The sequence below is a fragment of the Chelonia mydas genome, chromosome 1, assembly GCF_015237465.2.
Source record: "Chelonia mydas isolate rCheMyd1 chromosome 1, rCheMyd1.pri.v2, whole genome shotgun sequence".
Taxonomy (NCBI): Eukaryota; Metazoa; Chordata; order Testudines; family Cheloniidae; genus Chelonia; species Chelonia mydas.
This window is the reverse complement of record NC_057849.1, coordinates 193,819,654-193,844,514: the sequence shown is the minus strand read 5'-3', so window position 1 is coordinate 193,844,514 and position 24,861 is coordinate 193,819,654. Positions and strand designations below refer to the sequence as shown.

The 24,861-nt window shown below is 43.8% G+C and overlaps 2 protein-coding genes across 2 annotated transcripts in view; both read left to right on the top strand.

Annotated features, from left to right (window-relative positions):
- TBC1D23 (TBC1 domain family member 23) overlaps positions 1–10,557 on the top strand; it is a 65,621-nt gene extending 55,064 nt beyond the window's left edge. The window contains exons 20-21 of the transcript XR_005226677.2: positions 6,508–6,626; positions 10,478–10,557. The gene's annotated coding sequence lies outside the window, so the exon portion shown is untranslated. The remainder of the gene's footprint in view (positions 1–6,507; positions 6,627–10,477) is intronic.
- NIT2 (nitrilase family member 2) lies at positions 1,522–24,380 on the top strand. Its single transcript, XM_027824056.3, has 10 exons — positions 1,522–1,664; positions 6,508–6,626; positions 10,478–10,598; positions 10,742–10,830; positions 13,764–13,857; positions 15,388–15,462; positions 17,555–17,633; positions 18,483–18,581; positions 21,252–21,307; positions 23,341–24,380. Exons 1-10 carry the CDS (start codon positions 1,583–1,585, stop codon positions 23,430–23,432), a joined length of 906 nt encoding a protein of 301 aa, XP_027679857.3. The 5' UTR covers positions 1,522–1,582; the 3' UTR covers positions 23,433–24,380.
- Positions 24,381–24,861: the final 481 nt, after the last annotated feature.

The window sequence follows — 24,861 nt, the reverse complement described above, 5'->3', positions numbered from 1 at the left end:
ATGTTTCCCATGCCACCGAGCCTTCCACTTCTCTGCTGAGGCTCTCTCTCCAATATTTCCAATATTTCAAGCTCTTGAAGTCTGAGCTGTGGCACCATCTCTTTTTATACTGGGTTGTCAACTGTGCTGAACTATATGGTGCTTTTGTGGGCTGAATAAATGTCATGAGGATGAAAATCAAACATCTTTCCCATTTACACCATGTTTAGGTTAACAGGAGTTAAAGGCATATTGTACTTTAACACACTGCACCATACACGCCCCCTGTTCAAATGCATCTTTAGTAGGTTTGTAGTTTTTAGCGAAACTGATAAGCACGAGAGTTAAGTAAAGCATTATTCATGCAAAATTACTGTAGTGCATCTAAATACCTAAACAAGGGTGTTGCATATTTCTTAGTTGGTGTAGCCAAGCTTATTGCACAAAGCAGTGCTCCGTGTATCCCTAATAGTTGGTTCGTTAAAGAAATGGTAGGTAATAGACACCACCCTTTTAACTGTTTGCTATAATTGGAACCTTGACTGAAATTATCCAGACAGAAGAAACGCTTCTGAAAAATATTAAGAATAGGAAATATGGAAATGAGGGTGCAGGGGCAAAGTTATGCAAAGTAGAGCAGTAGCTGGCAGTCTGTAGAACCAAATCATTAGAAAACTATAGTCAGGGGAAGTCCTCCTCTGTAAAGGAAGAATGGGATATGGTGATGTTGATGGTTAACCTGTTCACTAGAACCTGGCTGTATAAGACCTGATCTCCAGTGAATAAGCCTTAAGCATTCTGTGGTGGGTACCTGGAGCTGCAAAGGTAAAGTCACAATACACAGACTATCACAGCAGAGAGCTAAGAGGCCCAAATTCACAGCTACCATGTTTGAGGTGACTTTGGCCTGAGTTGTTCTCGCAGATCCTCATCTGCCCAATTGGTCTGTTTTAAACATGAAGAGCAAGAAACTCAAGCAGTTTAATAGTTTAGGTGCACATTTGTTTTAATTGCATTAAAATAGAAAGCCAAACTGTATTCTATAAGAAAATAGCCTTTTAAGCTTTCCATTCTCTTAAGTATCAGAGATCATCATGTGGACTCCCTTGGTGGGGGCAGTGCTGTTTCCTCAGTTTTCCCATGCGTGGCTCTCTCACAGCAGTGGTATCAGTGTCTGAACTAATCACTTAATCTCTCTCTGCCTTAAAGTCCCAAATGCCCTGGGACCGTTCGCTACAATCTGGCTGGAACGTTTCAAATTGCTTGTTAGTCCACAGTGCCTCTTCTATGGCCGCTTCCCATGTGGTCGATTTCATATTTCAAGGTGGGAGTGAGCAGTAGGTCCAGGTGAAGTGAGGTTGCTTCCAGGAGGCCAGTGTGTTTGGGGAGAGCATATTGCTGTTGTCCTTGCCCTCAGGGAAGGATGTGCCTGCGCTCACAGGTGCCCTGCCCTAATTCCACAGCCCCATGAGGGGCACAGAACAGGTCAGCCTCACACCCCTTTTCTTTGCCCGCAACTCCTGCCCTCCGGAGCAGAGGACGTGGCTGCGCGCAACAGAACTACAACTCCCAGCAGGCCCCAGGGCGATCGTTTCCATTGCGCATGCGCCCCCCCCCGTGGGTCTGTCAGCTGAGGCTGGGTTGGCCTGGAGCTGGGATGCTGGCGGCGCGAGGAGCCATGGCCAGTGAGTGACTCTCCCTCGTGGGGCAGGGGGACCGACGGCGCCGCGCCTGAATGCGCGTGCGCGGGGAGAGGGGTCTCCAAGAGCAGCTCCCACCCCGGAGGCGTAGGGGCGGGGGCGCTTCCTGCGTGTGCCTGTAATATCGGGTTCCCTTCCCCCCGCACGGCCCAGGGGGCTTGGCTGCCCCGGGGGGGGGAATACATGTAAATCTGCCGTCTGCCCCCCCAATCTCCTTCCCCCCATGGGGCTCCTGGCTCCCTGCTCCCCCACAGCACCACCCCCTCTGCCCCCCAACCTCTGCCCCCCCATGGGGCTCCTGGCTTTCTGCGCCCCAACAGCACCTTCCCTCTGCCCCCCAACCTCTTTTCCCCCATGGGGTTCCTGGCTTTCTGCGCCCCAACAGCACCTCCCCCTCTGCCCCCCAACCTCTGCCCCCCCATGGGGCTCCTGGCTTTCTGCACCCCAACAGCACCTTCCCTCTGCCCCCCAACCTCTTTTCCCCCATGGGGTTCCTGGCTTTCTGCGCCCCAACAGCACCTCCCCCTCTGCCCCCCAACCTCTTTTCCCCCATGGGGCTCCTGGCTTTCTGCACCCCAACAGCACCCTCCCTCTGCCCCCCAATCTCTTCCCCCCCATGGGGCTCCTGGCTTTCTGTGCCCCAACAGCACCTCCCCCCTTGCCCCCCAACCTCTTCCTCCCCATGGGGCTCCTGGCTTTCTGCACCCCAACAGCACCTCCGCCTCTGCTCCCCAACCTCTCCCCCCCATGGGGATCCTGGCTTTCTGCACCCCAACAGCACCTTCCTCTCCGCCCCCAAACCTCTTTCCCCTCCATGGGGCTCCTGGCTTTCTGCGCCCCAACAGCATCTGGCTCTCTGCCTGCTTCCCCCACCAACCTCCTTTCCTTCCCCCCACATGGGGCTCCTGGCTTCCAGTTCCCCCATAGCACCTTCCTCTCTGTCTGCTTCCACCACCAACCGCCTTTCCCTCCCCCCCATGGGGCTCCTGGCTTCCTGCTCCAGCACCTGCCCGATCTGTCTCCCAGCCTGTCGTCTTTGGTACTTTTTTCCTCTCCTCTCTTCTCTCCTGGTAGACCACAGTCAGCTATGTGGTGGGAGGGGGAAAGTGGGTCTGAGAGTCTATAATCTACTTGAGTCTCATTGTGTTCTCTTCCTCTCACACCAAGTTCTTATTTTTTACTTTCAGTTGTCTGGGATGTTGGATGCTGCCAAAGGCAGGATCCTGAACTAGATCATCTGATAATCTGATCGGGTGTGTTAGATGTTGATAATTTTAAGCCTTCAAACCATTTCACAGACTGTTAAACTAAGGTTTGTGAAATATTAAAGGCACACAGGATTAAGCAGGCTTGTGCATTCTGCACTTAGCAACAGAGTGGTAGAAGGTTATTGGGCTATATATTGGTAGTTCTGAACATGACGTGTTTTCAAAGACTTGGTCTCCAATTTGTTTAGCTTCTGATATTTCATAAAGCTGAAGGATGCTTTGTAGTGATGCAAAGATGAAGCAGGGTTGGCTTGTGCCGTCAGCTGAGCAGTCTGTATGCCTGGAGACCTGAATCCATCCCTTATGATTTCTTTTGGTGTCTTTTCTGTAGATGCCAGGACATACTAGAAGCAGACCTAGAAAATTAATATAATTGTCTGTACTTCTATTAGTCTTCCATCTAAAGATCTTAATATGCTTAAGAACGTTAATTTATGAAGTCTCATAACTCATAGTGAGGTGGGTAAGCTTTATTATCCCCATTTCACAAACTGAGAAACTGAGGGCACAGAAAGGTTAACTCAGGTGACTTGCCCAATGTTTCACAGTTTGGCATTTAAACACCATGCCAGGCTATTCAATTTCTGCACTGTGCACGCTCTTGCTCTCTCTGTTATTCTGTCTGAATAATTGAGATTATGTTGAGGTATAAGTCTGTTTTTATTTCAGTGAGCAAATTTCCTAAAATTGTTTTCTGAATTTTCAGAGGAAGGGAGAGGAGTTTAGAACACCACAAATCCTTGCCATTGTTAAACAGACTCTGAGGTCAGATGCGTTCCTGTGTGTTTAAAATTTCAGTGAAGTTTTATTTACTCAGTAAAACAAATATTAAAACAGCCTCCAGTGTGAACTGTGACATAGTGAGGATTTTATCATTTGCTTGACCTTTAGCACTCATGAGCTTGGCTAGTAATGGGTGACTGAAGGTGGAAGAAGGTCTTTGACTGAAGATATGATTTGTGCTGGAAATGGCTCTACTTGAGGATCACTTTAGATAAGCTGTTGCCAGCGGGGGAGTGAGGTGGGAGGAAGTTTTGTTTCATGGTCTCTGTGTGTATATAATGTCTTCTGCAGTTTCCACGATATGCTATGCATCCGATGAAGTGAGCTGTAGCTCACGAAAGCTCATGCTCAAATAAACTGGTTAGTCTCTAAGGTGCCACAAGTACTCCTTTTCTTTTTACATTTTACAAGCAGCACAGCTGCAGGTACGCCATGGTAGCATAGACACTTGCTGCAGTGACAGGGTTTTTCTCTTGCTGTAGTAAATCCACCCCCTAAGAATTCTTCTGTTGACCTAAGTGTGGGTATGTCTATACTACAAGCGTTTCAGTAGCAGCACTGCCTGAGCTCTGCCTCTGTAGCGTAGATACTTACTATAGCGACAAAAGAGGTTTTTCCATCACTGTAACAAATCCACCTCTCCAAGAGACACCACCTAGGTCAATGGAAAAATTCTTTGGTCAGCCTAGCTGCATCGACAGTGGGGGTTAGTTCGACCTAAGTAAGGCCATGTCTATGCTTACAAGCTTACAGCAGTACCAATATAGCTGTGCTGATGTAAGCGCGCATGTGTAGCCATGTTATGCCGATGAGAGCTCTTCTGTCGACATAACGCCAGTTCAACGAGAGTGCCTCCCGCCGACATAGCACTGTGCACACGAGCGCTTATGCTGGCAAAACTTATGTCACTCACGGGCGTGTTTTTCACCCCCCTGAGCGATAAAAGTTTTGCCAACATAAGCGCTCGTGTAGACATGGCCTATGTGGCACAGGGGCCTGAGTGTTGTAGCTTGGTCAACCTAAGTTTTAGGTGTAGACCAGGCCAGTATCTATACCACGGCTTAGGTCAGCTTAACTATGTCTTTCAGGGGTGTCAGTTTTTCACATCTCTGAGCAGTGTAGCTAGGGTGACCTAAGTTTTACGTGTAGACCGGGCCTGACTCTTCTTGGCCCAGTCCTCTCTTCTCTGGGACCGGTTTTTGCTCTCGCTCACTTTTTTGAAGTGAGGTTTATCATTGCTCTTTCCTGACCCTGTACTTATCTTCCACTATGGGGATGGAGGGGGTAGGAGGCAGTTCTTTGAGGTATTTTTCTTCTCCCGGTTCTGGTCTATTTCCTTTCAATGTCTATGGGCATTTTTATTGTCAGTAGGCTGGAAAAACATTTTTCTGAAGCCTGAGTTGTTCTGAGACTCAAGCTAATGGTGGAAGGAATTCTAAAGAAAGCTAATGAACTCTGCATAACACTTGATTAAGGACTGGCTTTGTGGAGTGTCTGCTGGACTAGAAAAAAGCACAGTAAATAAAAGTCTGCTAACCCACGTCATTCAGAGGACCCTGTTAAGGTGTCATCTAGTAGAAGTTCAAACAAGCACAGTTTTGCTTGCCCACTACACAAACTAACATTGCTGTGTAACTCCTGGGTCAATCTTCTGTCTTGATAGGAGTGTAACTGAATTGTAAATGTGTTATCTTTACTGTTAGATATGTTTTTACATTAATTTTGCCAAGGATGAGAGGGGGAAAGAAAGCCATTAATTTTGTATAAGACTTTGAGCTTAGCCCAAAATATGGGTTCACTATCTCTGCCTTATGGTATACAATGCCAGTTCAGTTGACATGTTCCGAAAAGGTAATTCTTAAGCAGAGGAGGTAGGTTGGGAGGGAAGAAGCAGACTCAGAAGAGACCAATGGTTGTGAAATGGATAGAAAAGACAAGAAAAACACCATTAGGACTGGCATCTGACCACTGCTAAACTGAAAGAGACAAGACAGGTGAGGTAATATCTTTTATTGGACCAACTTCTATTGGTGAGAGAGACAAGCTTTCAGGCTCCACTGAGCTTTTCTTCAGGTCTGGGAAAGGTACTCAGAGTGTCAGAGCTAAATACAAGGTGGAACAGATTGTTAAGCATAAGAAGTTAACACATGTTGCAAGAAACAATTGCCCACTTCATTTTGAATGATTTCTTGCAATGTGTGTAACTTTCCTGTACCTGAAGAAGAGCTCTGTGGCACTTGAAAGCTTGTCTCTTTCACCAGCAGAAGTTGGTCCAATAAAAGATATTTCCTCACCCACCTTGTCTCTCTCATCCTGGGACTGACATGGCTATAGCAACACGGCAAACACTATTAAACTATCATTTTTGGAGTCACGCACTTAAAAGCTCCCCATTCCTTATACAGGATTTTGCCTGAGAACTTGGACAGAGCATGGTCCGGTGTTTAGTGGGTTTCCTTCCTATGCGTCTGTCCAGTTTGAATTAACATTTGAGTTTATGGTTGTTAAACTGACAGAAGTCTTGGTGCTGTGCAGGTCCTACCTATTGGAAGAGCTGGTTGCCGTTCACATGCATGACTCCTCTTGGTACAGTGGTATCTCCAGAGGCAGCTGCAGGATCCTCCCCACACTTATTTGGAAGTGGTCTGTGTAGTAATTAAGTACATCAGGATAGGTGCAAACTTTATTATTTGTTCAACTCCTTTTTAAAAGCTCTAATTTAGAAGTGTTTTTTAGCAAAGCTGCATTGGCTAATTATTTGTCTTCTCTGTCTTTAGACTTCCGTCTGGCGCTAATCCAACTTCATGTATCTACTGTCAAATCAGATAATCTGAACAAAGCTTGTGGCTTGATAAGAAAAGCAACAGCACAAGGAGCAAAAGTTGTGGCTCTGCCTGTGAGTATTGACCAAATCTCCTCAAACTACTATGCCGCACACCCCCACAGACACCTGTTTTTCTTGGGCCAGCTCTGCACTAAAAAGTTAGGTCAACTCAGCTACGTTGCTATGGGGTGTGAAAAATCCACCCCCTTGAGCAATGTAGTTAAAGTGACCTAATCCCCAGTGTAGACAGAAGAATTCTCCCATCGTTGTAGCTACAGCCTCTCTGGGAGATGGGTTAACTTCAGCAATAGGAGAACCCCTCCTATCACTGTCGTGTCCACACTTAAGCACTACAGTGGTGCAGCTGCAGCGGTTTCAGTGTAAACATAGTCTTGTATTGGTCAAGTACTAATTTCTGTCTCATTCCTGGTATGCTAAGGTTCTCTGAAGTAATAGAATTAAATAATAATGAGCCTTGTTAGGTGTTAATGTCACATGTAAGAAACTTAAGCGTACAACGAGAGTTGGCTGGAACTAGCAGGTCTTCTTTACATGGGGCCAGATTCTGATCTCCGTTAAACTAATTTAAATCCAGAGTAACTCCATTAACTTAAATCAATTTACTATGGATTGATAATGGTATAGTCAAGATGAGAACCTGGACCCTTTTGTCCTTTTCCTTTTCTGTTTTTCTTTTCGTCACTCTGCTGGTGCAGAAGTATTATGTGCTGCAGCAGCAGAGAGAGAAGGTGGTTCTCCAACAGAAGAATATTTCTACACAGGTGGGAGAACATGAGATTCCCATGATTCTGTGCCACATTCCCTTTTGCTTCTCTCTCCAAATGCACGCTCAGAATGAAGAAGTGAAACCAAATGGATTCAGATCTTTCTTACGGCTCTTTAGTTGCAGAATTTCCTGGCCCTAACATTCATACAAAAAATGCCTTTTAAAACATGAGAGCTGTGTTTGCTCCCAGGAAGAATATACAGTTAAAAATAGGTTTTGAGACTTGCATCCAGCTAGAGAAATGTGTTCTGATCCAGATATTTCACCTTCCTATGCTTGAACTCTTTTTTTGTGGTTGATCTCTATGGGTGGGGTCATGATTTCCTTATAACCTCCTAATGGCGCCTGATCTTTCTAATTTGTATCCTCTTACCCGTCCTTTTGCTTTCTTTTGTTCCTCACCTAAGGCCATATCTATATGTACAGCGCTGCAGCGGCTGTTGCCGATGGGAGAGAGCTCTCCCGTCAGCATAAAAAAACCCATCTCTTTGAGTGGCAGAAGCTATGTCAGTAGGAGAAGCTCTCCCATTGTGCACACAAGCGTTTGTCAGTGTAACTTACATCGCTCGGGGGGTAGTTTATTCACACCCCTGATCGACATAAGTTATGCCGACATAGGCTGAGTGTGGATATAGCCTAAGGGACAGCACTTGCAGCAGTGACTTTTCTAATGCATCTATGAGCTTTTTTCTCTTACAAGGCCTATGTGTTAATCCTCTGCTGGGCAATGAATGCATGACTCAACAGTACGAAGTTCTTGGCAGAGTGGACTCTAAATCTAACTTTTTGATTGGAAACGTTTAGCTCTCCTATTATTGGGAGAGTAAGTGTTACAGGCAAACTTCCCTGCTCAGTTGTGCCAATGCAGCTCTCACATAACAAATACGACCTTTGATTTTGCTGTACTTGGCCTCCTACACTGAGTTTACCAAATGTTGGCTAGTTTTGCATGTGTGCAAATGCTAAGACCACAGATTAATTTCTTTAAAGTGAAGGTGTCAGAGAGCACAGCTCACTGTGGGCTTGTCTTCCCGTACAGTGCTATAGCAGTGTAGCTGCCCTGGTGCATCTGCACTGCCATAGCACTACGTGAAGATGCTACTACGTCGACGGGAGAGCATCTCCTGTTGACAGAGTTAATCCACCTCCCCAAAAGGCAGTAGCTATGTCGATGGGAGAAGCTCTCCTGTTGACATACCACTGTCTATATGGGGGGGGGGGGGGTTAGGTCAGTATAACTATGTCGCTCAAGGGCGTGGATTTTTCACAGTCCTGAGCAACGTAGTTCTACCGATATAGATGTGTTGTGTAGAGCTGGCCTTGAATTGCTCATCAGTTGTGTCTGACAAGCCCAAAGCACTGTACAAATGTGATTGAATTAAGCCTCATGGTACCACTGGGACGTAGGCAAAACATATTATTCCCTCACCATTTTTTTTTTTTTTCCATTTTAAACAGATGGGGAAACTGGTACACAGAGAGCTGAAGGGACTGTCTCAGGTTCACATAGTAACTCTGTGCAGAGCTGGGCCCGGCACTGGTGGCTGACTCCCAGTCTCGTGCTTACACAGCAAGACCACTTTCATCAGTCCTACACCCCTTCTAGTGGACTTTAGAGCTGCATTGGGCTGTTTGCCACGTGGCATAAAACGTTTGACTTTGTGGGGAGAGGGCCACTGTTCTCATTACACATTGACTGCTTGTTAACTTTTTTCCCTTTCAGTCCTGAATAGAGAAATGTCGAGGCCAAAATCAAGTAGTAATATTTATAAATAAATATTAAAAATTTAAATACAGCTGCAGCTGTTGCAATTTTGTTACAGCATTGATTTATTGTATAACCCTATAACTTATCCCATTCTCACCGGTATGTAGCTCCTGTGTTACTCAGCTCCTCATTCTGGTGCTTTGATTCTTGTTGCCCTAGCAGCACTAGTTGGGTTGATAATATTAATATAATAGTAAAGATCTGCTATCCAAGGAGAAATCAGCAATGAGGGAAAAAAGGGTTGGGTTGTACAACAATTAGTCCAGTGTTGGCTCATGGGTTATAAGGCTGGAAGTGACCACTGTGATAATCTAGTCCAGCGTTTTCCAAATTGGGTATCGGGAGTGGGGCATGGACAGACATTTGAATTGCTCTCCACAGTCTCAGCTTTTTTTTTAAAAAGTTAGTCTCTAGAGTCACAGATTGTTAAGGCCAGAAGAGACCACGATGTTCATCTAGTCTGACCACCTACGTAGACATAGAACTTCACACAGTGATTCCTGCGTCAAGCTACATAATGTGTGAATTTTCTAGATTGGTGACTTCAGCATTCATATATATGTGACAAAATTTTAGAAGGACATTCCAGTCTTGACTTGAAGACCTCAAGTGCTGGAGAATCTAGCACAATCCTTGGGCAGCTTTCCCAGTGATTAATTTACCCTAAGTGTTAAGAATTTGTACCTTGTTTCCAATTTGAATTTTTCTAGTTTCAACTTCCAGTCATTGGAGGTCAAAGGAGAGCAGAAACTTGGTCCAACTAACCAAAGGGTACATACCTCTCTCTCTGGCTGACAGTAAATCTTAGCGATGGACTAAGGACACAGCTTGCTGGGCAAATAGTATTTAACAGATTGCTTTGGAAGGCCTAGAGGAAGGAAAAACACCTTAGAAAATAACTTGTGTTTGTAAAAGCACTCTTTAGAACGTGGGCTATGCACAGCCACAGATTCCACAGTGCTGATGGGGTCTTCAACCATAACTTTTCAAACTAGCCATTGGGGGGACCAGATAGCTCAGAGTAACAGTAACAGGAGATGGATATTTCAACTCAAGGTTGCTGATTCAAATTGTTACCAGATTGGGAAATATGCAGAAATTGTTACCATCTGTTTGGCCTTTGTTAAATGAGCTAGTGGTATCTCTTCAGTTTCCAGTGCAAAATTGTTCACATTAAACGACTATCAGAGTTGGTGCCAATTGTTAATCTTCCTCTGGCCTGTATATTAGCTTATGAGTAACCTCACAGGCCCTCAGATATTATGTTGATGAGGGCCATTTAAGTACCTAGATAGAGAGGTTTCAAAGGCCACACCTTCCAGTAGTGCTTTCAGATTTTAATTTTGTTTCTTTGTTTTCCACTTCTAGGAATGTTTTAACTCTCCCTATAGTACTAAATATTTTCCTGAATATGCAGAGAAAATCCCTGGCGAATCCACGCAGAAGCTCTCAGAAGTTGCAAAAGAGTGTGGCATCTATCTCATTGGAGGTAGCTTTTTTTGTTAGTGTTTGTCTTCTGAGTTTAAATTCAGGTCTTAGTTTGGGAGCAGCACAAGCATTGCTTGCTTATTTGTGTAGCTGGATTGTCACTATATGTAATTGTTGGAAATCTGTCTTCTCTTCCTAATAAAGGATCCATTCCAGAGGAGGATGCTGGGAAGTTGTATAATACCTGTACTGTTTTTGGACCTGATGGTGCTATGTTGGCTAAGCACAGAAAGGTAAGAGAAGATAGAAGCGTTTTGTTATCAGTGGGTTTTTCTTGATTTGGCTGTGGCTGATATTTGGCTGTGTTGTGCAGAAGTGATAGCTGCTTTGTTTTTAAGTCTACATCTAGGTTTCTAAAAGGAACCCAACATCCACAGACTTCAGATATGAATATGAAGAACAAAAGAGGTAGTAGTTATGAGAATACATGGTGCTATCATTTCATTATTATATATATGTAGTTTTCATCTGAGGATCTAAAAGAACTTTAAAAGGGGGGGTTAATATATTTGTTTTACAGATGAGGTAGGTGAGGGGCAGAAAGGTTAATTAGCTTGCCCAGTGTGCCATGGCAAATCAGTGTTAGAACTAGAGTTCACACTGAAGTCAATGGCAAACTTTCCATTGATTTCAATGGGGGTCAGGATTTTACTCTGTCTCCTGCCTCTCATTCCATTGCTCTGTCTATCTACAAACCCATGCTGTCACTATTTTTCCTATTACTATAACTGTTTGTTGTAAATAGATTTTTGGATTAATTTAGCCTTTTTTGTGTTCATAGAAGTTTGGATTTTTATGTTCTTATTCACTATTTGGTGAACAATTACAGAACAAATTTAATCTGCTGGGTTGTTCGCAAGCTGTTCACTTCCGCTCTCTGCTGTCTGTGGTGAGCAATAGGTCACTCAAGTCATACTTGTGTATTGTCTGCTCCCTGATTGGATGTTAGAAACTTTCTATACAGGACAATAGCAAATAATAGATCCCCTTGTTTGCACACAGATACCCTGGCTCCCATGAGAATACAAGTGTTTGTCTGAAGAACACCCATTGACCAAAAACTTGTGTGAAGAATATCACTTTCTTATGAATAGTGAATAACAAGAGGCGCACAAACATTGTCACATTGAACAGTAATTCAGAACTTGATTGAATTAGGCACTGTTCAGCTAGGTCTAGTATTCAGCCACTCATCTATTCTGTAGCCCAATACAACATAACTGCTGCACTTGGGCTACCCCGTTAGATGATGTCACTTTAAAGTTATTTTCTTTTCTTCATTATTTTTTTTGTAGGTGTTGGGAATGTTTGTATAGTTGGGTTTGTACTGGGAGTTGAAGCTTGTACTGGGCCATTATTTTTTTATTATTTAATACCTGTGTAGCATAGCACCAAGAGGCCCCCCTTTTGGTAGGTAGAGGCAGAGCTGGTCTAAGATTTTTGGGGCAAAAGCCCCAGTCCTGCAATCACTTGTGCATGTGACTAGTCAGAATGAGTTTGATGGAACTTCTTGACTGTGGAAAGTTACTTGCCTGGGTAAGTTTTGCAGGATCGGGGTTAAGACCATGTTATCATAATTATCCTTCTCTTTGAACCAAGGTCTCAGATTTTACTTACAACTTCAATGTCAGGGTAATTTAAGTGTCTTTTAATATGTACATATCCCTTTGGAAGGTAGCTCATCTAATCTAGTCTAGTATAAATGAGTGAGGACAGAAACTAATAAGTATAGTTAAATAGAGGAACAGGTTGCCTATGGAGGTTATGGAATCCCCATCTTTGAAGATTTTTAAGAATAAGTTAGACAAACACTTGTCGGTGATGGCCTAGGTCAGCAGTTCTCAAACTGGGCTGGGACCCCAAAGTGGGTCATGACCCCCTTTGAATGGGGTCGCCAGGACTGGCTTAGACTTGCTGAGGCCCGGGTCTGAAGCCTGAGCCCCACTGCCCAGGGCCGAAGCCAAAGCCTGAGGACCTCAGCCCTGGGTGGCGGGGCTAAGGTTGCAGGCCCCGTGCCTGGAGCTGAAGCCCTTGAGCTTCAGCTTTGGCCCCCCTGCCTGGAGCAGTGAGGCTCAGGCTTTGCTCCCCCCTCAGAGCAATGGGGCTCGGGTGGACTCAGGCTTCAGTCCCCCCTCCGGGGTTCGTGTAGTAATTTTGTTGTCAGAAAGGGGTCACGGTGCAATGAAGTTTGAGAACCCCTGGCCTAGGTATACTTAATCTGGCCTCAGCATGGAGGGATGGACTAGACGTCCCTTCTAGCCCTACATTTCTATGATGAACAGAGTAGATAAAATCCTACTGCTATTTCTGAATGACTCTTTTCATGAAGAAATTAGAGAGCCCCAATAGGAGTTCTTTATTATTTGTTATGTCTTTAGCTAGTTTTACATAGTTTCTATTACTGCATCACACCAAAGACTTCATTTTATCTAGTAAGCAGTATTAAAAACTGGCATATGGATTAACTGGTGCACATTGTTTAAAAGGCATAGATGTTTTTTCAAATAGTTTAGGAAATGTATACACAAATCCAGGACAGGCTTTTGCACTAAAAAATCTTGCCACAGTCCCAAAATACTAATTCAATCTAAAAGAATATTTGATTGTGATTCTGATAAGGCACTGGTCTAGGATAATAAAATAGGCTAGAGCCCTGGTTCTCAACAAGGGGTGTGTGTATCCTTGGGGTTATGCAAAGGTCTTCTGGGGATACATCAACTCATCTAGATATTTGCCTAGTTTTACAACAGGCTACATAAAAAGAATTAGCAAAGTCAGTACAAACTACAGTTTCATACAATGACTTGTTTGTACCGCTCTATATACCATACACTGAAATGTAAGTACAATATTTACATTCCAATTGGTTTATTTTATAATTATATGGTAAAATGAGAAAGTAAGCAATTTTTTTGTAATAGTGTGCTGTGACACTTGTATTTTTATGTCTGATTTTGTAAGCAAGTAGATTTTAAGGGAGGTGAAGCTTGGGGGTACACAAGACAAATCAGACTCCTGAAAGGGGTACAGTCTGGAAAGGTTGAGAGCCACTGGGCTAGAGGATCCATAAGTTTAACATAGGCTCATACACAGTAGGGAGAAATCCTTGTTAATATCATTGTGCTGAATAATTTGTAAGGAGTGTCTTGGGTTATTTTTGAAACAGATTCATTTATTTGACATTAACGTTCCTGGGAAAATCCGGTTCCAGGAGTCAGAAACTCTGAGCGCAGGGGACAGTTTCTCTGTGTTTGATACTCGTGAGTATAAGAGAATCAGTTATCTTTCTAATGGGCCCTAATAAAATGACTGCAACCACCATCTTGGCATTGTTTTACCCGTAGTAGTAGTATTTATGTCACAGTGTGCTACGCATTTGACAAACAGAGGAAGATAGAGAGTGCATTTTTCAAAAGCATCGAAGTCCTGTTATCAAGTTAAGGAGCCTAACTCATTGGGAGTCAATGGGACTTAGGCTCCTAAATCTCCCAGACACTTATTGAAAAGTTTACCCATAGTCAAATCTATGATTTAAAAAGACAAAGACAGAGGGTGGTGGAAAGAGCTGCAACATCCAAACAAAATGATCTGGGCAGCGATAGACATGTATCATGTTGGTTCCATTCATTAAAGATGATGGTTGTAATATTGTGTAACTAGAAGTCTTATACTTTAGTTGAACAAAAGGGTGAATTCTATTTTTGTAGGGCCTCGTTTGGAGTGTTACACATGCCATGATCTGTATTTATAAATACAGTGGTATCTCACAGGAGTGATGTTGGTTTGTGGAGCCCTGGCTTTGCTCTTATGGTTTGGAGTTCTGGTTCCATAATTCCCAGTTGCCTGTTCACAGATGGTGCCTAGACTACTGTAAGATTTCCTCTCAAATTGGAATGGAAAGAATGAGAAAAGCAATTATTGAAGCAGCTTTTCTGTGAGTGCTCACTATTTCCATAGCACATACTGGCAGTTTACAAAATTAGTTTGAACAATGGAATCATTTTATTTAGGTCATTTATATGGGCCGCATTACACCCAAAAGTTGTCTTTGAAAAAAATAAACAAAGTGTTGGACTAGAGCTGACAAATTATATCCTGTGAGGATGGCATGGTAGTGGAGATTTCAAATTTTCAGCTAACATAGCAGAAAGTCCCATTTGATTTGTTTTATATCCACTCCCAAGATGACTTGCTGCCTTAGGTGATGTTTGCACTTGCTGTAGTCCCCACCAAAATTACCCTGTCCCATTAACTGAGCAATCTCCAAATTATCAAATATCCCTTGGGCTGTGGTCATCTTCTTGCAACACAATGGGTTGTGTATGGGAGAAATCTCTTAGCAACAACTTTGTTGTTGTTTCAGTGCATGTAGTTTGTGGTTTTTCTTTCCCATCTGTGTGCGTCATTGAGAAGTTGATCAATAATTTTTGAGAAGATACCTATAAAACCAGACAGAGACATAACATGACAAGCTTTTAGTGGATATAGCTGCTTGATAAGGCAGATGTGACAGGGACTTCTTTCTACTCCATAAAATAACTAACAATATCCACATTTTAAAAAAGAAAATTCTCAGACTGGTGCACTTTCTTGGGTAACACTTGCAGAAATTCACTGCAGGTACAGTGGTTGCAGATAAGAAAACACATGTCTAAAATCAGTGCACGTTTTTTGTGGTGGAAAGTATTGTACAAGAGCTTTCGTGATTGATGGATGGAGACCTGAGATTCTCTTCCTGCATTCAGCATGACAGTGACTTCTGCTTTGTCTCTCTTCTGTTTTGGGAACAGCATACTGTAAAGTGGGACTGGGGATCTGCTATGACATCCGATTTGCTGAGCTTGCTCAGATCTACGCACAGAAAGGTGAGGAAGTGTTGCTGAGTAAACTTGCCCAGATTTTGTACAGCAGGGGCTTGCCATTAATTGAGAGGTGACCCATCCATACAGAACTGTTTCAGAAAAAGTGTTTCTTGCTGTTCAATACACAGCTGCATACATAGGGTCAGACCCCATGATTATCCACAAACTGCATAGATAGCATCAGGAATAGCGCTCGTGAGCTTCTGGTCCAAAAATACAGCTATCTGCTTGGCTAGTCAAAGGAGCAGTGTCTCTCATTGAGACAGTAGGGAGGCGCTGGTCCTACATGAATACATCAGAATATCAAAGACTGATGCATGCACCTATTCCTGTGAGCCAGTGCACAAAAGTATTCCCTGTGGTTTACTTGGTATAAGTGCGTCTACACACACCTTTGTGGAGGTTCTGCATATTCTAACCTGTTATGGATACTGATGTCTTTAAGTAAATATATTCAAAGGAACTTCCTCTCCTTTCCTCTTCTCTCCCAGCCCAGCCACACTGTTTTTCCCCCCCCGGCTATGTGCCAGGGTTGATTACCAGGCACTCAGCTACTGGGGAGGATGGAAAGTTCCTGGCTTAGGGGAAGCAGGGCAAATCAGGACTCAGGAGGAATTGGTCCTGCTTTACCTCCCCGCATGCTGCAAACTACCTCCAAAAGCCAGATTTGGGGGAGGGGAGTGAAAGGACTGCATGACTCATGACATAAAAGGGATGATGCACATCTTCATATAATGGTCTCTCTTCCCTTTCTTGCATGCTTTGATGAGCAGTGAAATAGTTAATAATGTTGCCATTTTAAAATGTCAGTACTGGGTTTCAGAATCATCGACCCATTGAGATAAATCAGGCAGTTCATGTCTCTGGGCTGTCGCTTTAGGCTGTCTGCAGAGTCCAAGCATCTGATATTTGCTGCACAATATGAAGGTTTTCTTCACAACCATAAGGAGAAGAGACTTTCTCCTCTTTAAGGGAGAACTTAGATTCTGGAGCACAAGATGGCAGCTGCAACAGAAAGATACCAGTTCACTGAGTCACAGTGAACTGGACCAATTCCTCCCTGGCCTGGCTTTTGAAAGGGATGTGGAGGAAACAGGTCACATGAAGAGGTGAGGATAAAGAGGAATAGTCCTGGATCTTGAGGTTGCCAGGGTGGGGAGGCACTGAGTTTAGCGGAGAGGATCCTATACAGGAAATCTGAAGAGGACAATATTCTATCCTTGGAGGAAGGCACATCTGTTATAATATCTGGGGAGTGCTCCCAGAGGATGATAGGCAGCAAGTCTGCTGCCAGGTTGCTGTGAAGAGCCAATACCCCCTACACTTCCCAACTGTGTCATGGCTTTTAGCTGACTTGTCCTGTCCTTAATTAGATCCATGCAACTTACAAACTTTAGACAATGTAGAAGTTAAAGGCCAGTGACCTACTAAGCATTTTAAAAATGAGAAAATATATCACTCCACGGTGACTGCTGCTGATGGAAGAACGTTGGGCCTTGTGCTACATACAGGAGAGAACTGGGTTTGTTAACAAGTCATGACAGCTGGGACCAGCCCTAGTAGTCCACATTTCTCTAGTGCCTTCCCTCTGAGGGTCTCAAAATATTTTCAAAATATTGATTTGATTTAGCCTCACGGCACACCTGAGAGGATGTATTGCCTACAGATGGGTTAACCAAGGCACGCAGACATTAACTTACTTGCCCAAGACCACACAGGAAGCCTTTAGCTAAGCGAGGACTAAAGCCCTGATTGCCTGTCGCTCAGACCATCCATCCCAGCCTATTACTTGGCAATAAATATAGCACTGAGCAGCATTGGTTTTGAGTGACTAAACACCAGCTGCCCTCTTTTATTGGAAGGAGGGCCAAGTTTTAACAGCTAAGTACAAGTCAGATTCGTGGTGATCGAAGTGGTCAGGTAGCCTGTGCTGGCTGACTCCTAAAGCCACTACACTCTTTGACACAACTTACCTGATTGACTGTGCATATTTCAGTGGTGCAGGGAACTGCAGCTCTGAACTGCGATAACCATGCTTCCCCCATGACCATTCTTTTGTTATCTTATAATGCCGAGGCATTCTTTTTTAACCAAGGTTGCCAGCTGCTAGTGTATCCGGGGGCTTTTAATATGACAACTGGACCAGCCCACTGGGAACTGCTGCAAAGAGGACGGTAAGAACTAAATGACAGCCTTTCCCTCCTCTTCCTGAAAGGGATTGTTGAACTGACTCAGAATTTTGTTTTTAAACTGTATTATTTAATAAACAACGGGGCTTTGGTGTCACATGATTCTTTCTATCCTAACTCCCTTATGTCTGATAGGCCATACACAGCACCAAATCATTCCCACCATCAGTAGGAAAACTCTAATACTTCAGTCGTGATATAAACACCTTTGGGCCAATCTCTCAGATACCAAGCTCTGAGAAAGCACTTTTCATCTGTACACCTCCGAGTGCTTTACACAGAGAGGTAACCCAGATGGGGAAGCTTGAGGCACTGAGAGGGAGAAAGGGGTTAATTCTAAGAGTTGCTTGCTGTGATTTTTCCCAAGATCATGCTGAGTCAGTGAAAGTCAGGAACAGAACCCATATCTCCTAAATCCTAGCACCGCTTAGTCACTTAGTTGGCATGTTGGCACCTGTGTTATTGTCTAGATCCTGAAATGTAGGCAGTGGTTGGGATTCAGACTGAGTGTGATTCAGCCAGCCATCCCTATTGAGCAAAGGACTTAAATTGGCATTAATGGGAGCTTAAATGCTTTGTGCAATTCAATCTGGTCCACTTGGCATATAGAGATTTCTCCCATCCTGAGTCTCTGGATTTTTGCCTTGCTGACCTTCACGTTATTTATGGTTTTGGCTATTTGTATTTCCTAAAATGCAGCAAGATGGAAAATCCACATCACCTCTTTGGCATAATTTTTCCTTCCCTTCTGTTTATTGTTTTTTTCAAATGCAGCGAATCTGTGGTGTACAAAGATGTGGACAGTAATTTTTTCTTGTCCTTCTTTGAATGCAGAGCGGTTGATAACCAAGTCTACGTGGCTACTGCATCTCCTGCTAGGGATGAGAAAGCATCTTACGTTGCCTGGGGACACAGCACTGTAGTAAACCCATGGTAAATGGAGAAGAATAATTGAATTTTTCTGGTAACCAGACTTTAAGGGATACTGTCAAACTTCTGTCTGAAAATGTTTCTACCTACTCTTAAAAGTATCATCTAAGATTCCTTTAACTGAAAATGACACACAGTTCTCTACTCTATTTTTACCATTAACTTTATGCATCTGACAGCACCTTATGTATAGCCACTTTGCTCTTTGTGGGGGTTTTTCACATAGCAAAAAGGAACGGAGAAACTTAGATAAAATGTGGTTGTAAAAAGACAGAAATTGTCTGAAGAATTCAGAGGTAGGTGAAGCACCTGGGATTACTTCACCATTAAAAAAACATAGACTGGATTTCAAGTTGTTCTTGTGTCCATCTAAGGAAATCTGTCATTAGCTTAGTTCCTTAAGCTAATACCCAGTGGAATTGTGAAATAGCCATTAAAAGCAGGATAGTAAGAATATTTAACTTCCTGTGAGCTTATGCAGCCCTTTTCTAACAAAGGGAAAATATAACTTGGCTGTCAGTTAAAGTGCAACAAAAAGACTACAAAAATAAAATTACTGCTTAGCAGAAATATTTTAAAGCTAAAGGGAAGCAAACCTTTTACCGCAATGTGATCATGGCTGCTTAGACCAAACAAACTGGGTTTGGGTGAATGATCAATATCCAGATAACAAATAGGTTTAAAGTTTTCCTCTAAATATAACTGGAGCTGCAATTGGCCCTTTGAAAGCTTTTTACCTGGATTAAAAACTAATCTCAGTGTATCGAACTCTGCATCATCCACTCTCTAACTAGCTTGATATTTTTAATTTTATTTAAAGAGAAGAGATAAAGATCCAGTTAAAAAACAATTGAGTATATACCATAGTCTTGGGAAGGATAAAACAATATATTCAAGTTGATTATCTCATCACATTCCACAAGAAATCTACTCATTTACGTGACACTTACGATAATTATCTGTATAAGAGAGAGTATTAAAAACCAAACCACCATTCAGAAAAGTCGGACTGTGTGCAGAGTATTATGTGGTTAATTCCAAAGCTGAATCACCTTGTGAGCTGTCTACTAGAAACTCCTTAACTAGAGCTTTACAAGGCTTTGGCATCATAATCAAAGAATAAAATGAACTTGATCTTTGAGACAGAATTAGCAGGGTGTAGACCAGATAGCTCAGAGTGTATTCCATAAGCAGCAGTTATTTTCATCGATGAGCCTGAGTAGCTTTGGGTAAAATCAGGAAAAATATGTAACCAAGAATCTTTCTAGGCAATAATTACCATTTTTCTTCCAAATAATTAACTCCATTCATGTTACTCATCAGCTAGAAAACTGCATTCTAAGTTCTCGTGTAAAGCTGAAACCTGTTTATCTAATTGTTGGTGCCTCAGCCCTTTCACTCAGCACATAGTAATGCCTTTGCAGCTAACAGCAGAGATGGTGAAAAAGAAGTGTCTAGGATCAGTAATGTTTGTTTGTTAATCCGGACTTTAAAATAGACCCCTCTATGCCTGCCTGGTTCCTTGCAATAACACACTAGTAGAATCTGAGATGGGAAGGACTTACTAGCTAGTCAACCCCCAGCATGAGCAGTACAGCTGGAGTATCAGGGGATAGCCGTGTTAGTCTGTATTCACAAAAACAACGAGGAGTCCGGTGGCACCTTAAAGACTAACAAATTTATTTGAGCATAAGCTTTCGTGGGTAAAAACCTCACTTCTTCAGATGCCAGTACTGCTGGAGAATATCTGATGCTAAACTGATCCTACAGATAAACTTTGCCTGTGTAGCAAAGACATTTTTTTCTCCATATAAAGTACTTTTAGATGTATAGATTCAATGCTGGTTTATCTACAGAGGATCCCTTCTTAACAAGAGCTATGTACAGCCTTATTCTACTAGAGAACTTGAACCTTTGAAATGTGAACTCTTTTTTACTTCAAATTGAAGTGGTGCAATGCATTCATGCTAGCCATCCTGTTTTGGTGCTCGCACACATCCATCCACTTTACTCTGTTGCAATGGTATGTTCTTCTAAGTACCTATCCTGCAGCTCCTTAAAGTGGTGGATTGTGGGAGATTGCTTAAGGTCTTGTGCCATGTCCAGGAGGCTTCTGGGAGTGGGAGATCAAAAACCTGCTGTCTGCTCTGACACTGTAGTGGTGCAGAATGACATAGTGAGGAATGCAGGAGTGCTGAGACCTACTCAGGGCAAGTGTTAATCACCAAAGTGCTGATACGATTATGGAGGGGAATCTAATGAGGGGCAGTCTTCATAAAGCACTGCAACTCCCGAATGACTTGCAATGTGTGCATTACGCTTGCTGATTTAAAAAAAAAAAATCTTCTGATCCGATTTCTCAGTCTTATTACTTAGATTCATTTTATGTGTTTCTCAGTTAAAACCAAGTGCCCGTGGTATGCTCGAATCTGAAAGTGTTGTACAGTGTGGGAAACATTCTACTTTTCAGGCTCCCTCAGTCCCAAGAGAACTTGTGGGTGTGACCATGACCTTGTGCTTAGATTAACTCTTAGATTGTATACTAGCGGGGGCAGGGACCATCTTTTTGTTCTGTGTTTGTACAACACCCAGCACAATGGGGCCCGGGGCCCCGACGGGCTCCTAGGTGTTCCTGCAGTACAAATACTAAATAAATATTGTTTCATTTTGCAGGGGGGAAGTCATAGCCAAAGCTGGCACTGAGGAAACTGTTATCTACACAGATATAGGTAAGCCACTGGTTTTTTTTTTTTGTTCTTTCTTCCCCACCAAAAAAAGAGGAAAAGAGAAACTGGAGTCAGTGAGGCTAAACCACAGGTCCCCAAACTGTGGGGTGTGCCCCCCTAGGGGGCACTGAGGGGGCCCAGGCCAGCCTCCATGTGGTGCAGGGAGTGCCACCCAGCTCAGCTCCTGGCCCCAGCTGCTGACCCTGCACCCAGGATCGCAGCTGCCAGCCTCAGCCCCCTTACCCCTGTCTGCGTCCCCCCCTCCAAGAGCTGTGGCCCCACAGAATGCGGGGCGGGGAAGGTGAACATGGGGGGACAGGAAGTAAGAAGTTTGGGGACAACTGGGCTAAGCAGACCAAAACCCTCTGTAAGCTGGGCATCCTTGGGCTCATCTGACCCTATGCACTTAGATGTGGTATGTTCAAGTTTTATTTTCCTGTTTTAAAGACATTCTGGTGAAAGGTGAGAGCCTCATGGCCGGCCCTCAGCTTCAGAAACTGAAGGCTTCTAGTCATTCACAGAAACTGGTATAACATGGGTAGCAGCAATGCCAGACCCTGCCAATCTGCCTCAACACCGACCTGGAAGGCTCTCCTCTAGGGACAGAGGGAGTTCAGTCTCCATGAGCCATTCAGTCCTTAGCCTCTCTGCCAAGACCACTATATATGGTGCCTAGCCTCATCTGTGCCTTCGGGGGAACAGCTCCGCAACTCGCCAGGCAATACAAGCACTCCCCACTAGGCCTAAGTAGGCCCAGCTATCTCTCTACGAGTTTGGGATAGGCACCCTCAGGCCCTCCGACTGGCACCCTAGAGTGTCCAGCCCTATCCCACTGGACACTCGCAGTATTCAGCTTCGCTACTTCCAAAGAAGCAGTGCACCCCAACTTATCAGTTACACCTCCGATCACTGCTCTGCTTAACACACAGCACTTATGTTTATAGTGAAAACAAGTAAAAGTTTATTTAACGAAGTATAGTGTGCGAGCACAGCAATTCAAGTGGCAGCAAGTTAGAAGTATTGGAAACAAATGGCTACGTAGAAAATCATAACACAGATTCTAGAACCTAGACTTACTTAACTGGAGACTTTCCTGTCTTCGAGAGAGCAAAGCTCACGCAAAGTCCTTCCAGCATTTTACAGCCTGGGTTGGTTGTGATCTTCCATTCGTGATACAAATCACGCTGCCTGTTTGCCGCCTCGGTGAAGGATCCAGCATGTCTGTTTGCACCCAGACGCATCAGAACAAGCCTTACTGGTAAACCGGATCTCCCCCTTTCCCCCCGACTTATTTTGTAAATTTCCGCCCTTGAAGATTTCACAATCTCTTGATCAGCATTTGACTCAGTATGCAAACAGGCATCCAGTGTGAGACATATGGTGCTCAATACATACGTGACCAGCGAGAGGGACAAGCATATTACCCCCTGCTTTAAAGAAACCTGTCCTAGACATGTCACCACCTGGTTAACTGCCTTCCAAACATAATTTTTAATATAGACACAACTCCGTAAGTATTATCTGTCCATGCCTTTTGCAGTGATTATGATGGCTACTGGCTCTGAGTGGAAACCCCACAGGCCATTCTTTAGTGAATTATTATGCATATATCTGACCCCAGGGATCCCTGTGAAACGCTCTGCACCATGCCCTCTGCCAGTTGGCACCAAGAGATTTTTGGGTCACAGCGTCAGTTGTGATGATGGTTTTTGTGATCTAGCCATTGACCATCCACAGAAATGCACAGGCCCAGATTGGTCAAACCCGTTCAGACAAGTTCCTGTTCACGTGACTTGTACAAGTCGGATAATGTACATATCTCCTGCCTTGCATAACCATCAGGCTCTGTGTTCATGCACGCAAGTCAGGTGTACACAAATGTGTGCAGGTTTGAAAATCTCACTAATCCTTTTTCAGTTCCTCCAGCTCTGGACAGTCCCTTTCTCATGGATGTTTGTGTACAATGTGGTGCACGTGCTTTTTTCCAAGCATCAGCTGGAGTTTGTCTGAACAATTTAACTTTTCACTTTTTACAGACCTGAAGAAGCTTGCAGAAATCCGCCAGCAAATCCCGCTTCATACTCAAAAGCGCTCAGATCTTTACAGCGTAGAGGCAAAGAGAGAGTGAGGCTTCATGCATACAGCTCCATGCTCTTCAAAACTCAGCTCGAGCGCAGCTCCTTTGACATTTGCTTGTATCTTCAGACAGAACAAGACCGTAAAATTATCATTTTGACAAACTACAACTGACCTTGCATCCAATACCATATTGTTAAGCAAAAAAGCACATGCTGGTCTAATTCTGAAATGAACCCAAAGTGAAGCTGAATAGAGGTGGCTTGTGAGCTGGCTTTTCTCTCCTTTCATACTTTAGCTATTTCCTGGTACTTTACAAAGCCATGAGTTACTGCTGGGGCAGAGACTGGTGGCAGACTAGGCTCCCAACTCAGCAATAGCTTTGCATGCAGCTTTTGAACACTGAACCTTGTCTAGCTGAGGGGAATGCTGGCCAGGACCCTGCACTTTCTGAAAAGTGCCATGACGCTTTTAGTTTCTACCCAAACGATTACTGAAGGTTTAGTATCTCAACTGTATTGGATAGGAGTGAGTCCTGCCATGAGGCTTGAACCCACTGCTTTGTGGTCCAGAGGTATGGCTAACACCGCCCCACTGACATATACCGAAGTTGTATTTTCTGTCTGCAATGATGTAAAATCAAAGGTGTTTCTTCTGTGCCTGTCACTGTCGTATCTAGGCATCAGATTAATAACTGACTTTTCTTCTCCTTCCTTTCTGTCCTGTGCATCCCAGCCCGTGCATAGAGGATCCCTTCCTACTACCATTTGCTGCTCCTTGAAGTTCTCTAGTACTTGCCTCTGTCTTCCTGCCTCAGGTTCTCTTTGGAGCCTATTGCTGTCAGCCCTTAGCTGGCTGCAGAGCGGGAGGGAGCTGGGCAAAGGCTGCCATTTTATGCAGGATCCTTCATATCCTTTTATTCAGCATCCTTTTATTCAGCATCAGTATCTACCAAGTTAATTTTTGCACTGTTCTTTATATTAAACACACTATTATTCTAGTCTGGTGCTTGTGTTTAATGCAACAAGAGGAGCTGGTGTGGATTCTTCTGCAACCTGGTGGTGGTGGTACAGCATCCTTTTGACAGGCTATAATAAACTCCAGTTAAACAAGATTGTGACTTTAGATGGCTCCTGGAATATTTTACCACCTTGCAATGTACGAATAAAGCACTGATCAGTAGCCCTAATAGAGGGTGTGATCCTGCACCCCTCCAGGTGTGGAATTCCCTCTCATGGGGGGAGGGATTGCATGATTGGGCTTGTTTTAAATTGCAGATAATTAAAGCAAAACTAATATGTAAACAAGTGTCAGGGTAGCAATTCTGGTAAATAGGGTTAGTGGAAAATCTGTAATAACTCCCCTCAAGAATGTGGGACACCCAGGATGAGAGAGGAGCTCATCACGCCTCCTCCCTCCCACTCCCCCATCATATTTGCTTTGGTCTCCCTGCCTTCTGGAGTTCTCTGGACAATCTAGAC

What these genes read in the sequence shown, in the direction of transcription:
- NIT2 (XM_027824056.3), top strand. Translation starts at nt 1,583, where the DNA reads ATGCGCCCCCCCCCGTGGGTCTGTCAGCTGAGGCTGGGTTGGCCTGGA. An exon ending in TTTCTCTGTGTTTGATACTC is followed by an intron (nt 13,858 to 15,387) that starts GTGAGTATAAGA and finishes TTTTGGGAACAG; the next exon opens with CATACTGTAAAGTGGGACTG. An exon ending in AGCACTGTAGTAAACCCATG is followed by an intron (nt 18,582 to 21,251) that starts GTAAATGGAGAA and finishes TTCATTTTGCAG; the next exon opens with GGGGGAAGTCATAGCCAAAG.